Source organism: Engraulis encrasicolus, chromosome 12 (genome assembly GCF_034702125.1).
Source record: "Engraulis encrasicolus isolate BLACKSEA-1 chromosome 12, IST_EnEncr_1.0, whole genome shotgun sequence".
Lineage (NCBI taxonomy): Eukaryota > Metazoa > Chordata > Actinopteri > Clupeiformes > Engraulidae > Engraulis > Engraulis encrasicolus.
The window spans coordinates 27,089,866-27,106,504 of NC_085868.1; the positions used below are offsets into that span (position 1 = coordinate 27,089,866).

The 16,639-nt window shown below is 41.2% G+C and overlaps 1 protein-coding gene across 1 annotated transcript in view; it reads left to right on the top strand.

Moving 5' to 3' along the window:
- The window catches only part of LOC134459509 (high affinity choline transporter 1-like), a 37,392-nt gene extending 26,079 nt beyond the window's left edge, over positions 1-11,313 (top strand). Inside the window, exons 2-8 of the mRNA XM_063211873.1 lie at positions 4-148; positions 4,353-4,508; positions 5,441-5,589; positions 5,902-6,045; positions 8,828-8,981; positions 10,382-10,596; positions 10,741-11,313. Coding sequence (XP_063067943.1) covers positions 4-148; positions 4,353-4,508; positions 5,441-5,589; positions 5,902-6,045; positions 8,828-8,981; positions 10,382-10,596; positions 10,741-11,313 — 1,536 coding nt within the window. The remainder of the gene's footprint in view (positions 1-3; positions 149-4,352; positions 4,509-5,440; positions 5,590-5,901; positions 6,046-8,827; positions 8,982-10,381; positions 10,597-10,740) is intronic.
- The last annotated feature ends 5,326 nt before the right edge of the window (positions 11,314-16,639 follow it).

Below are 16,639 nucleotides of genomic sequence, written 5' to 3' on the forward strand. Positions count from 1 at the left end.
AAGAAAGTGTGTTTGTTTGTGTACCTTCTCACAGCTACCTGGGTTGGAGGAGGGTTCATTCTTGGGACTGCAGAAGCTGTCTATAGCCCACAAAAAGGTCTTGTTTGGGCGCTAATGCCAGTGTACCTTGCATTGTCATTCATAGTAGGTAAGTTTGAGAAATTATTTAAAAATGTTTAATGTGAAACATTCGTGCTATGTGGTCATGTCTGTGTTTGTAGTCGTTGGATACCATTGTTTTATTACAAAGAGGACTATTAAATCTCATTCTTTCCCACAATTGGTTTAATGAATACACACAGTGTAAAATCTGATAGTTTTACCATTTACCATGGTTTCTAATGAAAAGGAAGAAGTTCTCAGGCTTGCAAGAACCCATGCTACATTGAAACATTGGGGTGGCAGCATCACGTTATAAGCTAGGGTTGTTTTGCTGTGGAAGGAAGTGGCACATATCATAAAATAGATGGACATGAAGAAAGAACCATATACTTACTGTAAGTAACATCTGCTAAGAAAAGAAAGGCAGGTGGCAAATAAATCTTCTATGGACAGTGACCCAAAGCATACCACCGACCAAACTCCTACAACACCCTATATGCATGCAGTGTTGCCAGATTGGACGGTTTCCCGCCCAATTGGGCTGCAGAATGGCCATCTGCGTGTAAACATGGGTAAAAAAGGCCATGTAGGGCCATAGAAATCAATAGAATTTGGGCAGTTCAATTTGGGCAGGATCAATGCCTCCAGGTAGGTTTTGGGCATTTTTTTGGTCTGGAAATCATCAGACTCCAGTTATACTAGTTCTGTACGGAGGAATGAATTCCATTCCACATTTCATGTTATTTAGGGTGAATCCTGAACATCCTGCGCGACAGCCACCATCCTGCCTATTATGTGTTCCAACGGCTACCCTCAGGTAGAAGGTACAGGTCCTTTCCGAGCCCCACTAAAAGACTGGCCAACAGCGTTTACCACTAGGCCATTAGACTTTTGAATTTGCAGGACAGCTGAGGAACATTACTGTCTAAAATGTTATCCATCTATGCTTTGGACATTTCTCTGTGTGTGTGTGTGTGTGTGTGTGTGTGTGTGTGTGTGTGTGTGTGTGTGTGTGTGTGTGTGTGTGTGTGTGTGTGTGTGTGCATGTGCGTGTGCGTTTCAGAGAGAGAGGGGGGGGGTGTTGAGTATTATGCACTTAATCTCTGCTGCACTTTAAGTGGGATGGGGGGGGCTGGGGGGGTCAAGCACTGGTGTCACTTTTACCTCTTATTGCACTTTACTTGAAAACCTGCTGCTAAGTATTGTACCCCAAACACAATTTCGTTGCCTTTTTGACAATGGCAATAAATAATTGAATCTCTTGAATCTCTCTCTCTTGAATCCCATTACACCCCTTACCCCTATCCGTTCCCCTTTGCCTCCGTTTTACGCGTCCACGTGTAGGCGTAGTGGCATCCCGATTCACGTTCAGACAGATGGGTAGGGGTGCGGCGAAGGGCTTTCCACCCCTCCGCGCGGAGATTTTCCGACACCACACTCCGTCGAGAGAGGGCTTCGACAGGTTTCCCTGAATGCATTGCGAATTCATTTAAAAATTGGCGGCAAGCCGCAGCACCCACAACAGCACACAAGTTTAAGTACGCTATTTTCGCCGCAATTGACGGTTTTGAAGTGGTAATAATTATTCCATTGTACTAAGTTTAACATTGTCCTAATGTGTGATGGCCCTTTTCTCTGTGAAACGCACATGAAAAAAATCGCTATTAACGTCAACCTAATGCATTGAATTAGTGACAGCTGTGAGTGTCATTCCTTGATTGTTGAAGGGATATCCCAATTCGTAGCGGTTGAGTTTCAAGCCCTACACCTTACAGCTTCGTTGGAAAGCATGAGGGGCATGGGGAAGGCGTATAGGGATAGGGGTAGAGATTAGTAATGGGAAAGGCCCTTATTGTTAACCACTCAGACATGCCCTAATTTTATCAAGTAAATACAGTATCCTAGCGTTGGTAGTCTAGCCATGAAACCCAATGCCACAATAATGACTGGATGAACCAAGCTTCAATCAAGTTTTATTCAATATCTCCCAAAACCCCAATTCAAAATATTAATACAAACCCCAACTCCGATGAAGTTGGGACGTTTGGTAAACAGTGAATAAAATCAAAATGCTATCATTTTCAAAACATTCAATCTATTCATTAGATGGAGAATAGTGAAAAGACAACATATTAAGTGTTCAAACCGAGAAAAAAGATTGTTTTGGGGGACATATGTACTCATTTCTAATTTGATAAATCCAACACGTCTCAAAAGAGTTGGGACGGGGACAATAAATGGCAGCAAATGTCGAGGAAGACTACAAACAAAACAAAAGACAACACTTAACAGTTAAATACATTAACCGATGAGATGATTTTATATAAAAAAAAACAGTGTTAATTCCTATCTTGGACATGATTTCACCAGCTTAAATGGTGGGTGTATTCCTTGTCATGTTTTGCAATGTTTTCCTTTCTGTAGTGCTTACAGTGTGACAGGTCTTGACCAAAAACCCACCATTTTATCACCTGCTGGTCCTTATGATGGAGCCAAACTGTTAAAACATAGTAGAGAATGCAATTTGACCTTACTATGTGGCGGTAATCGAAGATCTCCCTTCAAAATATAATGCATGAGTGGCTTTTCATGCTGTTTAAAACCCATTTATACCATTCAGCACTGTATTTAACTCTACAGATGAGTGAGAACATCTTAACCAATGCACTACTGCACCCGCATGCCATCATATGGAGGCTGACTTTTGAAGCTAGCACTAACACAAGTTGGATGGTCCATTTTCACTGTAGCACAGGATGTGCAATGCTCTATTATTGTCAAAAAGAATGGACGTCTACAACTTTTGCTGACTTCTGTAAGCAAAGGACAGTTTCCCATGTCTTCTGGGTCTATTTCAAGTGAGCTCAGGTGCTTAGGAGAATGTTACACCCCTGTATCATGTTCATGCATTAAGCATTCTTAATATGGTCAATTTTCAATAGCTCTAATTCCTGGAGTGCTAGAGTGAGACTACAGCCAATATATATTTCATGATGTCATGAACCTATACAATGATTGTATTAACAAAAATATGTCTTATATACACTCAATCGTGCTAAATCAAAGGGAATTCAAAAATGTATATAATAACTATGGTAATTATTCCCTTTGCATCTTTAATTCTGAGTGACTCAGCCTCTCTGTGATGATCTTATACCTGGACACCTATATTGTCCGTCAGTACAATTCATTTTGAAATGTTCTCCTTTGTTGTTTTATCTTATTTGGATGTTTACTAAATTTCACTGATCCCCGTCTTTTGAGACGTGTTGGATTTATCAAATTGGAAATGAGTACATATGTCCCCCAAAACAATATTTTTTCTCGGTTTTAACACTTAATATGTTGTCTTTTCACTATTCTCCATCTAATGAATAGATTGAATGTTTTGAAAATGATAGCATTTTAATTTTATTCACCGTTTACCAAACGTCCCAACTTCATCGGAGTTGGGGTTTGTAGCTCATTTGCAATCGGGATGTTGAAAGAAGAAAAGTTCCCTAAAAGTTGCTCTGCCTGCCACAGCGACACTAGGCAAGATACCATAAGCAAGAGGAAAGGACAGCAGGAACTGGTTCGATTTCCAGCCCGATGGTCTTGTTAGTCATTCAGGGCTGGACTGGTAATCAGTGTTGCCAGATTGGGCGGGTGCCCGCCCAATTGGGCTACTTGGGATGAGCGTCTGCAGGTAAAAACGGAAAAAATTGGCCATTTGGCGGGGGGGGGGGGGGGGGGGGGGGGGGGGGGGGGTTGGGGGGTTTTTCCAGCCGTTTTGGGCCCATAGAAGTCAATGCAATTTGTTGAATTTGGGCAGAATTTAGCGCACTTTGGTGGTTTTTGAGAACCTTTTGGGCGGGATTTGATCAGACACATCTGGCAACACTGCTGGTAATATGGCCGATAGTCCTCAGGGGCCAACACTGTAGCTCAACCCTCAACATAGAAGGGGCGGCGGCTCATTGGTCTATCTCTAGCCTATAGTATAGATAGACAGTGGACTGAGCTAATCATATTCATAGAAAAGCAGGGGCTGGTCTATGCAAAAAAAAAAAAAATGCCCAGGCTGTTTTTCGATCTCAGTTCAGCCCTACGTAGTCATTAGTCAACTGCTTAGAAAAACCCAAGTGTCAGAACAAACTTTATTATTAAAACACGGTGGACTGTTTCTTTACGTGTCGCTAAATTCAGTGTTAATGACGGAATGGTTCCCAGGTATGACAGCAGGTGTCTTTGTTCGTTTTTTGTTGCAGGTGGTTTAGTCTTTGCTAAACCCATGAGGGAGAAGAAGTACATCACAATGATGGATCCTTTTCAGATCAAATATGGCAAACATGTGGCTACTTTGATGGTGATCCCCGGCATCATTGTGGATGTGTTGTGGGTCTCTTGCACTCTTATGGCACTGGGTAAACATTCTGTCATTATTCGTTACATGCATTTCCCCTATATATATACACGAGTTTATTTGCAAAACGGTGTTTCTCCATTTTTTGACTTCTGCATTTTATCATTGAAAATGGCTGTTCAGAGGTCATATCACCATTCAAATATTTTGAGAACATACTTTTTAACCTAAATAAAATGCATTTTGCAATGCAATTCAATGGAATGCCCAATACAAACATGTCAATTTCCCAACATTCTACAAAATGGAGATACACCGTTTTGCAAATAAACCCTTCATATATATATATAATCATGTAACCATATGCCAGGAAAGTATGCTTATTTAGCTGCATTTTGAATGTACCACTTACAGTAGCATATGTGTGAATATTAGAGGCCAATTTCAATATCTAATTGTTTTGGTTAAGCTACCCTTGACTTGTTAGTACTGATGACATGTCCATTTTTGGATGCGTTCCATTTGTGCTCTGTCAGCAGTTCATCTATGAGCACGTCTGCTAGCCTAGATATTTTTGGCAGAGTTTATATTCATTGACTAGAAAGTGCAAAACAGAGATAGAAAATGAATGGGAGAGACGGGGAAGTGTCGGGAAATGACTTAAAGGTTTGAGTTGAACGCGGGTCCCCAAAATTATGTTATGGCGCTTTTAGAGCACTGGTCTACTACTTTTTGTAGTTAAGCTTCATATAGTGCCTCTGTTCAGGAACAAAAAATAGGATTCTATAGGGTTGCTTGAGAAAAACAGATGCATGTCGAAACTGGCGGAAATTCTCAAATAAATGATGCCTCACGGTTGTTGTTTCATTGTCCCACAGTCCAAAATCAACATCTCCACCTCATGTTCAATGATCTATGCAGCATCTATGTAGCTTGCTGCTAGTTTTGTAATCTTGCGCCTGTCAACAGAGGAAACGGTCCGATATTTTGCAGGGGGAACAATGAGCACAATCCTTGACCTGCCGTATGTCTACTCGGTGGTCTTGTCCGCAGTCGTAGCAACCATCTACACTCTCCTTGGGGGGCTCTACTCCGTCGCCTACACAGATGTCGTCCAGCTATTCCTGGTTTTTGTTGCGTTAGTGAGTACATTTAGACAGTCTATGGTCATGTTCATAAGCTCCTTCAGTTAGCAGTGCTAACCTGGATGTTTTCCCTTGTGTAACTGCCATATGTAAATATTAACCGATAATATCATAGTATTCCTTACCAATTTACAATCATTTGTATTTTTTAGTTAATTATTTACTAAGTGTTAATAAATAATTTACTAAGTGTTGATAAAGAATAGACTATTATTTGCATAACTATTATTTTCCACTCCATCGCCGGTCATCCTGCTACACTCGCATAGGCATTGATTCTCATCATGTCTCATGTTTCTTTTTCTGCAGTGGCTGTGTGTGCCATTCATCCTTCTGAACCCCATCTCCCTCGACATCAGCTGGACAGCTGTCAATCATACTTACCAGCCACCTTGGATTGGACGTATAGAGACACAGGACATTGGCAAATGGCTGGATGAATGTCTTGCACTAGTAAGAAGACAAATTGTAGAATATAGCTTTTTGACACTACCTCTATCTGGCTAAAACCAGAGGTGGACATCCTAGGTTCAGAATCCAAAAGTCCTATAACTCTTTTTTTCCCCAGCAAATTCTTAGAATTACCCATAGGAAATCAGTGTTGCTAATCTGTGGTTGAATCTTATTGGTGTTAGCCACAATTTTCTTCAGTCAGGCTACTGACTTTTTCACACGTTCACGCTGTTAAACCAAGAGAGACAAGATTAATACATGCTATCATGCTTAGTGCATTGCTAAACCAACATTTTGGTCGGGATGAACAGTAGAAGAAATATTCAGTTATTTAGGTATGGAAACATGCAAGCACATCCGGAAAGTTCATATAAACTGAATATTTGGTTTATTTACTTGCCATTTGCGGCCTCCAGTCATCAAACTATAAACTGATCTCATCCCACATCCTAGCTTTTCTCAACTGTCGCATTTTCCTCTCGTCTTGGCTATCGCTTTGTCTAGCCAGTGACTGAACATATCGTTTAGTTTCTCAGTTTATAGCAGCTTTTTTAAAACTGCTGGCTGGATACTTTCAGTGAAATTTTGTGTCAGAGACGCAAGCATCAGACTGGTTGGGAAAGAGCATGCATATCAGACTGTCCTCACTAGTGTTCTGTAAGTGCACATTCATAAGGATTGCTATTTGTCAGCGAATGAAGTCAGAGGAAACTAAAACTGGAAAACTACAACTGGGCAAATGGCTGATGAGACTTGATTAGTTACCCGCCAAATCAAATTTCCACCCGCATTTGGCCGGCTGGCCAGTGTCAAGCACTGATTTAAGCTTATATATAATTATTATTACATGGATACATTTTAACATTTGCAAATTACAGAATATCTATTACATTATAACAGCATTACTATATTTATCATTATATCCCCGAAAAAGCGGAGCGTCGGGGATGGAATGGTTTTGCGTGCGCCGCGTCCATTAGGTCTTTTGTGTTAACGTGATAACTTTTGAATGGATGGTTGGATTTGTCCCAGATTTGGTGTGTGAATGCTCTAGGGTAGGTTCATGAACTGATTCGAGTTTGGAGGTCAACACTTTCAAGATGGCTAAATTCAAGATGGCCGAAATTTTGTTTGGCCCATAACTTCTGACCAGTTGGATGGATTTGTCCCAGATTTGGTGTGTTAATGCTCTAGGGTAGTTCATGAACTGATTCGAGTTTGGAGGTCAACACTTTCAAAATGGCGAAATTTTTATTTGGCCAATAACTTCTGACTGGGTGGATTGATTTGCCCGGTAAATACCATGTAATACTAGTGTAATACCAGTGTAACAATATGCAATACCATGTAATACCACTTACACACAAATACATGATATAAGTACAAAATTGATACATGGTGTTACACTGGTATTACATGGTATTAAATATTGTTACACTGGTTAGTGCACTGAACCTAATATGGTATATCCACTGTAATAGTGAACCATTAAAACAGTGTTACCGTTTGCCCCATTTTTTTTGCTGCATTTTCACAATAGTCGTTTGGTTTTAAACCTATGCACGTCATTGATCTATGTATAGATATTAAATATATTTCTTTTATATTTTGTATATATCATATAAGTTTCTGGTGAACGGGAGTGGTAGGAATGATGGGGGACTGGAAGAATCGCGTTTCGGGGATATACCTTAAGCAGTCGAAGGCGACTGCACAGGCAGTCTAGTTTGCACTTAGAATAATCAGCATTTAGTTTAAAACTTACATTTTTCTATAGCCAATAGGTCGCAACTGGTACTGACCAATTAAGGTCGAGCATTTGTTGAATGTCAAAACCATGGTTTGTTTGTCGTGTATGAAATTCAGTGAAGACGGGTTGGACACACTGTTTTATGCAGTCATTCAAATTTTTTACACATGTAGACTCTTTTTTGTCTAAAGCTGAGCATACATTGTGCGATTTGGGACCGATTATTCCACAATTTGTCAGTCACACGACTTTTTGTAAATCGGGCTGATTTTTTGCTCAATCGGAGATCAATCGTGACGTGTAGTGTACATGGGGTAATGACAATCCACTTCACCTCACGACCAGCTTGCCATCTGCAATCCTGGTTTCTGAGAGCACAAGGAATAAATAGCAATAAATAATGGCAATAAATTGTCCAGTTTGTCGATATCAGTCTAACACCAGTGCTTAAGTGAAAGAAGTCTGGACTGAAACTGGGGTTGACTGTGGTATACATTTGGTGTTTCTGGATGTAAAAGTCCAGCTTGAGTTCAAACGAAAATGGTTAATGTGTTTATTGATTATAATTAGGGCTGGGACATTAATGCGTTAATTTCGATTAATTAATCACGTCATTCGATTAATTAATTAACGCGATTACAAAATTAATCGCAGTATAATATAGCTACATAGTTCTTAGACCAGTCGAGTATTACGCCCGATGGTAAAAAGTTCTCTCTTAAAAATGAATAACATCTTTAGATGAAGCTTATTTATTGTAATTATTCAAAATTGATGTGAAAAAAAAAAATTTTTTCACTGTTCTCAAATCAGATATTTAAATGCGATTAAAATGCGATTAATTCGATTAATTAATTCCAAAGCCTATAGATTAATTTGATTAAACATTTTAATTGAGTCCCAGCCCTAATTATAATTCTATATTTCTATGTTCTATATAACACTATACAGTATATTCAGTTTTTTCTGTTATACAGCTTCCTTGTAATTGTCCACATTTATTAATAATGTGTTCATATATGCTCTGGCCAGGTCATTGGAGGAAGTGGTTACCAGTGCTTCCATCAGAGGATCCTGTCCGCCTCCTCGCCACGCACAGCTCAGATCACGTGCTTTGCTGCAGCTGCGATGCTTATCATCCTGGGCATTCCATCCATTCTGATTGGATCAGTGGCTGCATCTACAGGTGCCATGCCAGCTTCTCATCCGTTGTTATGCTGTATGTGATGATTTTGGGTTGAAGGAAAAGTTTGGTGTTTTGTCATTTTTAAGCCCAGTTTTCAGACCATTTGAGGCAAATTTTTGAGAGCTTGGTTCATGGAACAAGTTATCTTGGAACAGTAGTTAATGGGCACCATCTTCGATTTAGTGAGTCACGATTCAAGTGGCTAGGGAGATGGGCATATAGCCCAAGGGTTGCTGATTTAATTTCACAACATCGCTAGGTGTGTGGTGCGGGTGAATAACCTGAACCAAAGATCTAATGGTAGACCAAGATAAATCAAACCACACCTACTAAATACAAAGAAGTGTGCTCAAGTTCGGTCTCCTAAGGGGGCATTATCCCCTCCTTATTCTTCCATTTCTGTGGCATTTGGTGGTGGCTTGGATAAGGTGTGTGCTAGTCTAGTGGTGTGGATCGGCACTGCACTCACGATCCGATTCGATCACGATTCGGGAGGTAGTAGATTCGATTCGATTCTATTAGATCCAATCCGATTCGATTCAATTCTACAATGCATTGCAATGCATTACATTTCTACTGAACGCAAAGCAAATGTTCAGCCATGATGAGGAAATACAAGTAGTCAGATACTGAGCAACAATTTATTGGCTGTTTTCTGTATCAGTCTGTATCAGTCTTGCAATGTTTTGAAGTGTTTTTATTTAATTTAACATTCATTTGCTCCCGAAATATCCATGGAAGTAATTGAAACTTAAAAAAATTGCCGGATTGATTCTGGAACTTGCCGGATCTGGATCTGGATCGTCCATGCCCCGGATCGATTCGGATCGCCGAATCGATCATTGTTGACACCACTATGTGCTACCGCTATCTACAGCGCTAAGGGAACTCTCATTTATTCTCAACCTCTGGTCTCCTATAGGGGCGTTCTCTACCTTATCCACTGTCTATGCCAGAATGCTCCCCTATCCTGCTCCATGATGGATGTATGCTGGGTATGGTGCCTTGCCTTTGCACTGCTTCTGTTGGGCTGCCCACTTGCTGCCACTTTACTTACAATAACTATAGTTCAATTTTTTTTCAAAAAGACTGAAAGAAAAAGATCATTGGTCTGCTTCCGTTGATTTAGTAAAAAAAAAAAAAAAAATCTAAAACAAACTTTTTTATTTGGGAAAATGCATTAAGTATCACCAACACATTTTGGGCCTGATGAAGGCCATAGGACTGATGCGTGTTGGTGATTTTATTGCATTTGCCCACACCACATACAGTAATAAAGGTTGTAGATCATTGCAAACTTCAGTTGATTTTGCGGGTAACTGGTATTGCTTGACCTACTCTTCTTCTGTATTGCGTAATGTGTCCCTTGATCATTCCAAATGTGAAATGTCTTTCCACAGACTGGAATCTAACGGACTACGGTGCCCCTTCTCCATTTGAGCGTGGAGAGGCCTATGGGGTCTTGCCCATCTGTCTACAGTACCTCGCCCCTCCATACGTCTCCATAGTAGGGATCGCTGCTGTGGCTGCAGCCGTCATGTCCTCAACAGACTCTGGTCTCATCTCCAGCACGTCCATGTTCAGCTCCAACATCTACAAGAATATCAGAAAACAGGTTTGATACGTTTTTTTTTTTATGGGTTTTTTTTTGGGGGGGGTTGAACTATACTTGTTTTATCATTATGGGATTTACTAAACCCATTGTGATAAGATTCAAACTTGTGTGGGTATTAACATTTCTTTTAATGCTCCAACACAGGCTTCAGACCGAGAGATGCAGTGGGTGATCCGCATAGCTGTTGTCGTGACCGCGGTGATCAGCACAGGTCTGACCTTTCTCGAGAACAGCATCTGGTCATTATGGATTCTCGGAGCAGATGTGGCATACTGTATTGTTCTCCCTCAGCTAATCTGTGCTGTATTCTGCCCCGTCTCCAATGGTTACGGAGCGGCCGCAGGCTACTTCCTGGGCATTCTGCTGAGGCTCTTGAGCGGAGAGCCCCTCATTGGCCTCCCACCAACCATCCATTTTCCAGGCGGTGAAATAGTGGATGGCGTGTACATCCAGCAAGTACCTGTCCGAACAGTTGCCATGCTTTTCACACTAGTCTGTGTGCTGTTTTTCTCATATGCCGTTCAACAACTACGCCACTGTAGGCTTCCAAATGGATTGCATGTATTCGGGGGCAGCAATAGGATGAGACCAAGGCAGGAACAAGCCAACAGAAATGCTGATGCTGGAGAGACAGTGACAATGATGTCAGCATTTGACAAAGGTGGTTTGGAGAAACACCAAGCAAGGGTGAAAGAAAACACAAATTTCACACATTAGGATAGATTAGGTGCTAATACGTTTTTACTAGCACATGCCTTTGTCAACTGCTTTGAGAGCAGAGAATGCAGCTGCATTTTAATGTAGGAGATTACATATAAACTTTGCGAAACACCAGGAATGGTTTGGACGCTCTTAGCCCAACTGGTTTAACAGTAAGACACATGATCATTGCGTTAAAATACAATGTAGGTGACTCAAGAGTTAAATTATTCCTAATGTACCTGAAATTAGATAGAATACATTTTATTGTATCTATACTTTTTTAACTTGTTGCCTTAAACTTGTGCATGTATTATTACACCAAGGTATGTACCAGTTATGCATTTTAGCTTGCTCAGCATGGCATTAATTGCGAACATGGCTGAAGTTAGAGGTGACCAAGCTCCTCCACATTTTCCACATCTAAATAGGAGGGTCTTTGTTTACACATTTGTGCGCTTGAGCCACAAATTGGATAGAAAGAAATGAGATGCTATAACATTCCCACTTCAGTTATTGTGCGAAATCCCTGGCATGAAACCTCACATCATGGCAACACAACCACCAAATTTTCAACTGTATTGCACGCTATATCGTCACGTGGCCACGAATCGCCGATCAATAATCTATAACGTTCGTCGTGCCATCACGATAAAGCAGTTTTCTAGTTGGGCCACACTTCCGTGGCCAATGCATTTGAATGGGCTGTCCCACTCGTGGTAGATTTACGATTGATGGCCCAATTCCGACAGAAAACTGATTAGGGAAAGATTATTAGTGAAGGGATACAATATGGCATGTATGCCCCATCACACTGTGAAGTAGGCTAAAACAAATTACCGGTAAATTGGACAGTGTGTTTTCCAATGCAATGTTCTCTTCTCTACACTCCGCTTCTTCCTCACGTTTTCCTGGAAGCTTGACAGGTTCATCAATCGTAAATCAACCATGAGTCGGACAGCCCATTCAAATGCATTGGCCGCGGAAGTGTGGCCCAACCACAAAAAACGGGGCTTTATCGTGACGGCACCACTACCGTTATAGATTATTTTAATTTCGTGGAAACATGACGCATCTCGTACGACAGGGCTTAGCCAGAAATATCACATGAAGTAGGCCACTATACATTCCTATTATTGGTTATGGGTGGTTACGACCAGAATTTATTTTGCTAACTGGAGATTTGGCTAGTTATGAAATGTGCTAATGAAGTGTGGTTGACGTTTCAGTGGACATCTTTTTTTATTGTTCAGATGATGAGACATTGCATCAACTGAAACAAAACAGTTGTTTTATTTCCAAAAGTTAGCTGTCTAGTTTGACACTCAAACATAACAGTATAATCATTTTCATATAATTAAATTAGCCTACATGACTATTTCTGTAGGCTATGGCTGTTTGCATACCGACGGCACACCAAAGTATGATGTTTCATAGATTGTTTGAATATTGGACAGACATTCGATCAGAAATCTTGCAGAGCAAAATGCCTAGCTCTAGGACACTAGCTATTTGGTTAGATTGATTGCTAACGTCAAGATGGATCAATCCATTGTATTCCACGGTTGTCATAAAAGCAAGCTGTTAGACCAGAGACGTTTAGGCAGGAGGGCTGTGTACCCGACAGCATAGTAACAGTGAACTCCTAAAATCCTCCTGCACATGTGCAAAAATAATTGAACTACATGTAAAATGAGGGGCTTCTTGCCACAATATTTTGGAGGGAACTTGAGAAGTGTCACAGAAGGATTCTCCTATAGGCCTGTGTGTGCATGACTAGTAACATGATCCAAGTGCAGTTACACAAAATGAAAGGTGCCAATTTTCTATGCAGATAAATAAATGGGTACACATGAACTCGTTTCAGATTGGAGAAGACATAGTTTAGTAGGGGGACCAGGTGGATTGGTCCTTTAAGAGAGGATTGTGTACTATACATTAGGTGACTTGAAAATGATTGACATTTTCAAAAACTAGTTTCTATTTTTAAGTGTTTGTTATGTTTTCCTGTAGCAGGGTATGCTGTGAGTGGGTTATATTATTACCATCAATGAGTTTAAACTGTGTTGGCAAGGTTTAGGGTGCTGGGAGAAGTTATTGTGTTTATGTTGCCATTGCAATGTTGGGGTGGATGGGTTTGTGTCATGTTATTTCAGGGTTGCCAACTTGCCACCATTGTTAAGCTGACAGTGTTAATTAATCTGCTGTCTGTTAGCATTGTGCTAAGTCGTCTGTGAAGCTAAATACTATTCTGCCCTTAGGCAATAAAGTTCACTGGTGATACTAGACTAACTTCTTGTCTTTTTTTTGGGGGGGTGGGGGGGTGAAATAGTATACTGACTCCAACCTATAAATTATTAGCCTCGCGAGCCATCCTACGTACTTCCGCCAAAGGATTGGCTCCACTACTGTAGTCTGGCCGTGCTTCTCTGTGGAGTGCCTGGAGCAGTAGAATTTTGATCGCAACGCCCCCCCCAGAAAACAGCCAATAATCGAATACGCCCCCCACGTGGGGGTGAAAGGGGGAGGACGCTCGTGACAATGACGTACACATCTGCGCCAGAGCCATTGGTCTGTGCTATGTTGTTGTTGAGTAACTGCCAGCGATTGGGTGAGAGGTGTCCAATAATTTCAAACCATAACTGAGTGCAAACTTCCTGCTTCCTACAATCGCTTCAGAGCAAACAAATGCCAGACCATGAATACGAAATGAAATGGTAGTATTATGGGATGGTCAGGACCAGGCTAATAAATTATAGGCCTAGTGCCTTAGCCATAAGTATGTTCAAAAATGTTCAATGGTTTCATGCTGTAGTAGCCTATACCCATCGCTACAATAATAGAACAGCATGCTCACAATTAAAATCGACTGTAATCGGATAAACCTTTCAAGGACGGTGTTTTAAAAGGCATGTGTGAACTGTCAAATAAATTGCACTAACACAACTCAAACTACATAGAGTATGTGTTGTGCTTAAATGCGTCATGGGTGGTGCATCTCTCTAGGTCGTCCTCAGACGAGCCTTCCATCATTGCTTCCAGTCATCCCAATTCTCCATACATCTTTTCAATTCGGTCGTACTCTGGGTTCCTGCGTCCTTCTTGAGTATCTCCACACATGTTAGTGTGGGACGTCCTCTTAACCAGCACCCAAGCGATGGTTCCCACAGCACCAGTTTGCGGTCTGGCAGTTCTGGGTGCCTTTGGCAATGTCATGCAAGTCTCATTCTCCTTACAGCAATCTTCTCGTTCACCCTTGGTATTCCCTCATACAGGATTTTGTTGGTTACATGTGCACTATCGCTGATGTTATGCACTGCATGCAGCATCCTGGTGTAGCACCCATCAAGGGACTCTAGGGTTGGCTTCAGGGTCCAGCATTCACTGCCATAGAGGAGAACAGACTCTACTGTCCTGTAGAAGAAGCTAAGCTTGATTTGACGTGGGAGATTAGAGTTCCATACACTGGCCATACCGTTCAGGACCCTCCATGCAAGTGCCTTCCTCACTTTAAGATCTTGCTCAGTTGAGCCACCCATCCTCTGCGCTCCGGGAACTCCCGCTTGACAAATTAAGCACTGGTGCAAAGTGATGTCATCCGCATAGTCAAGGTCTGTGAGGACCAATGCGGGGTATCGACTCCACCTCCTTGGAGATAGCGTGAAGCCAAGTTACTGCTCTCGCCCACTGATTGCCTTCCTGAACGCATAATCAAGGACTATGATGAAGAGGAAGGGGGCTAGTGTGTCCCCCTGCATAACTCCAGCCAGGATGCCAAACGTCTGGGGTCACCACCCTGGCCCTTGTTCCTGCGTACAGACTCTATTGCTTGGAGTAGGGGGAATACTGTATGCCTTCAGGATCTTCACCACCATGCCTCGGTGGATAGAGTCAAATGCCTTCTTGAAGTCTATGAAGCATAGTACTGCTGTCAGGTTGTTCTTCCTCACCTCCTCAGTCATTCTCCTTAGTGTCAAGATCTGAGATGAAGTGGTGCGTCCCTCTCCTATCTAGTAGTATCTATCTATCTATATTAGTATCTATCATTTCACTGCAAGCTAGGCTACAAGGCTAGGGTTGTATGTGACAAATAAATTACTCTAACATCATCTTGTAGCCTCTTACTGCAGATGGTCCCGTCTACGGGCCTATTCACTCTTTGCTGAAAATACTGAACTACAACATAACAACATTGCTATGACAATGCAGAGTGTCTTGAGTAACCAATTAAGACTTTACCATTACCACTGTCATTACCATTCTGATGACAATACAAGGTTACAGTATATCACAAAAGTGAATACACCCCTCTCAGTTTTGCAGATTTGTGAGTTTATCTTTTCATAGGAAAGCATTACAGAAATGTCACTTTGACACAATGATTAGTGACCTTTTAACAACTTATTTAGCCACTTAAATTTCTTGTTCACTCAGAAAAAAACATAATACAGCCATTAATGTTTGAACATGTACTCACAAAAGTGAGTACACCCCAGATTAAAATCCGGTAGAGAAGGGGCTGTGTTGGCTCGAATCGTCTCGAAATGAAACGAAATGAAAAGGGATGAAAAGGGAGGTCATCAGTGTGCGTTTCAACCTTTCTTTGCTTTGAACTTTTACATTTTGAGTCTGCATCTGGCTTAAATAGATTGGTGTGTGGGATTTGAATGCAATCCTATGGAGAATGTCATGATCTGCTTCAGTAGTCACAGTGCATGTTGACATGCATGTTTCTTTTAGGTGTATTTCAGATTACCAATGTTGACAGAATCCATGCATCCCCAAACCATGTCAGTCCCACTACCATGCTTGGCTATTGAGAGGATACACTTTTTTTTTGTAAAACTCACTTGTTTACCACCACACATGCTTGACACCATCTAAAGCAAATTTGTTCATCTTGGTCTCAAGAGAGATGAACAGACCAAGGATATGGATCACTGGAACCATGTTGTGTGATCTGAAGAGACCAAGATAAACAAATATACTTTAGATGGTGTCAAGCATGTGTGGTGGTAATCAAGTGAGTTTTACAAAAAAAAGTGTATCCTATCAAAAGCCAAGCATGGTAGTGGGACTGACATGGTTTGGGGATGCATGGATGCTGTCAACATTGGTAATCTGAAATACACCTAAAAGAAACATGCATTGTGACTACTGAAGCAGATCATGATATTCTCCATAGGATTGCATTCAAATCTCACACCAATCTATTTAAGCCAGATGCAGACTCAAAATGTAAAGGTTCAATGCAAAGAAAGGTTGAAACGCACACTGATGACCTCCCTTTTCATCCCTTTTATTTTCGTTTCATTTCAAGACGATTCTAGCAAACACAGCCCCT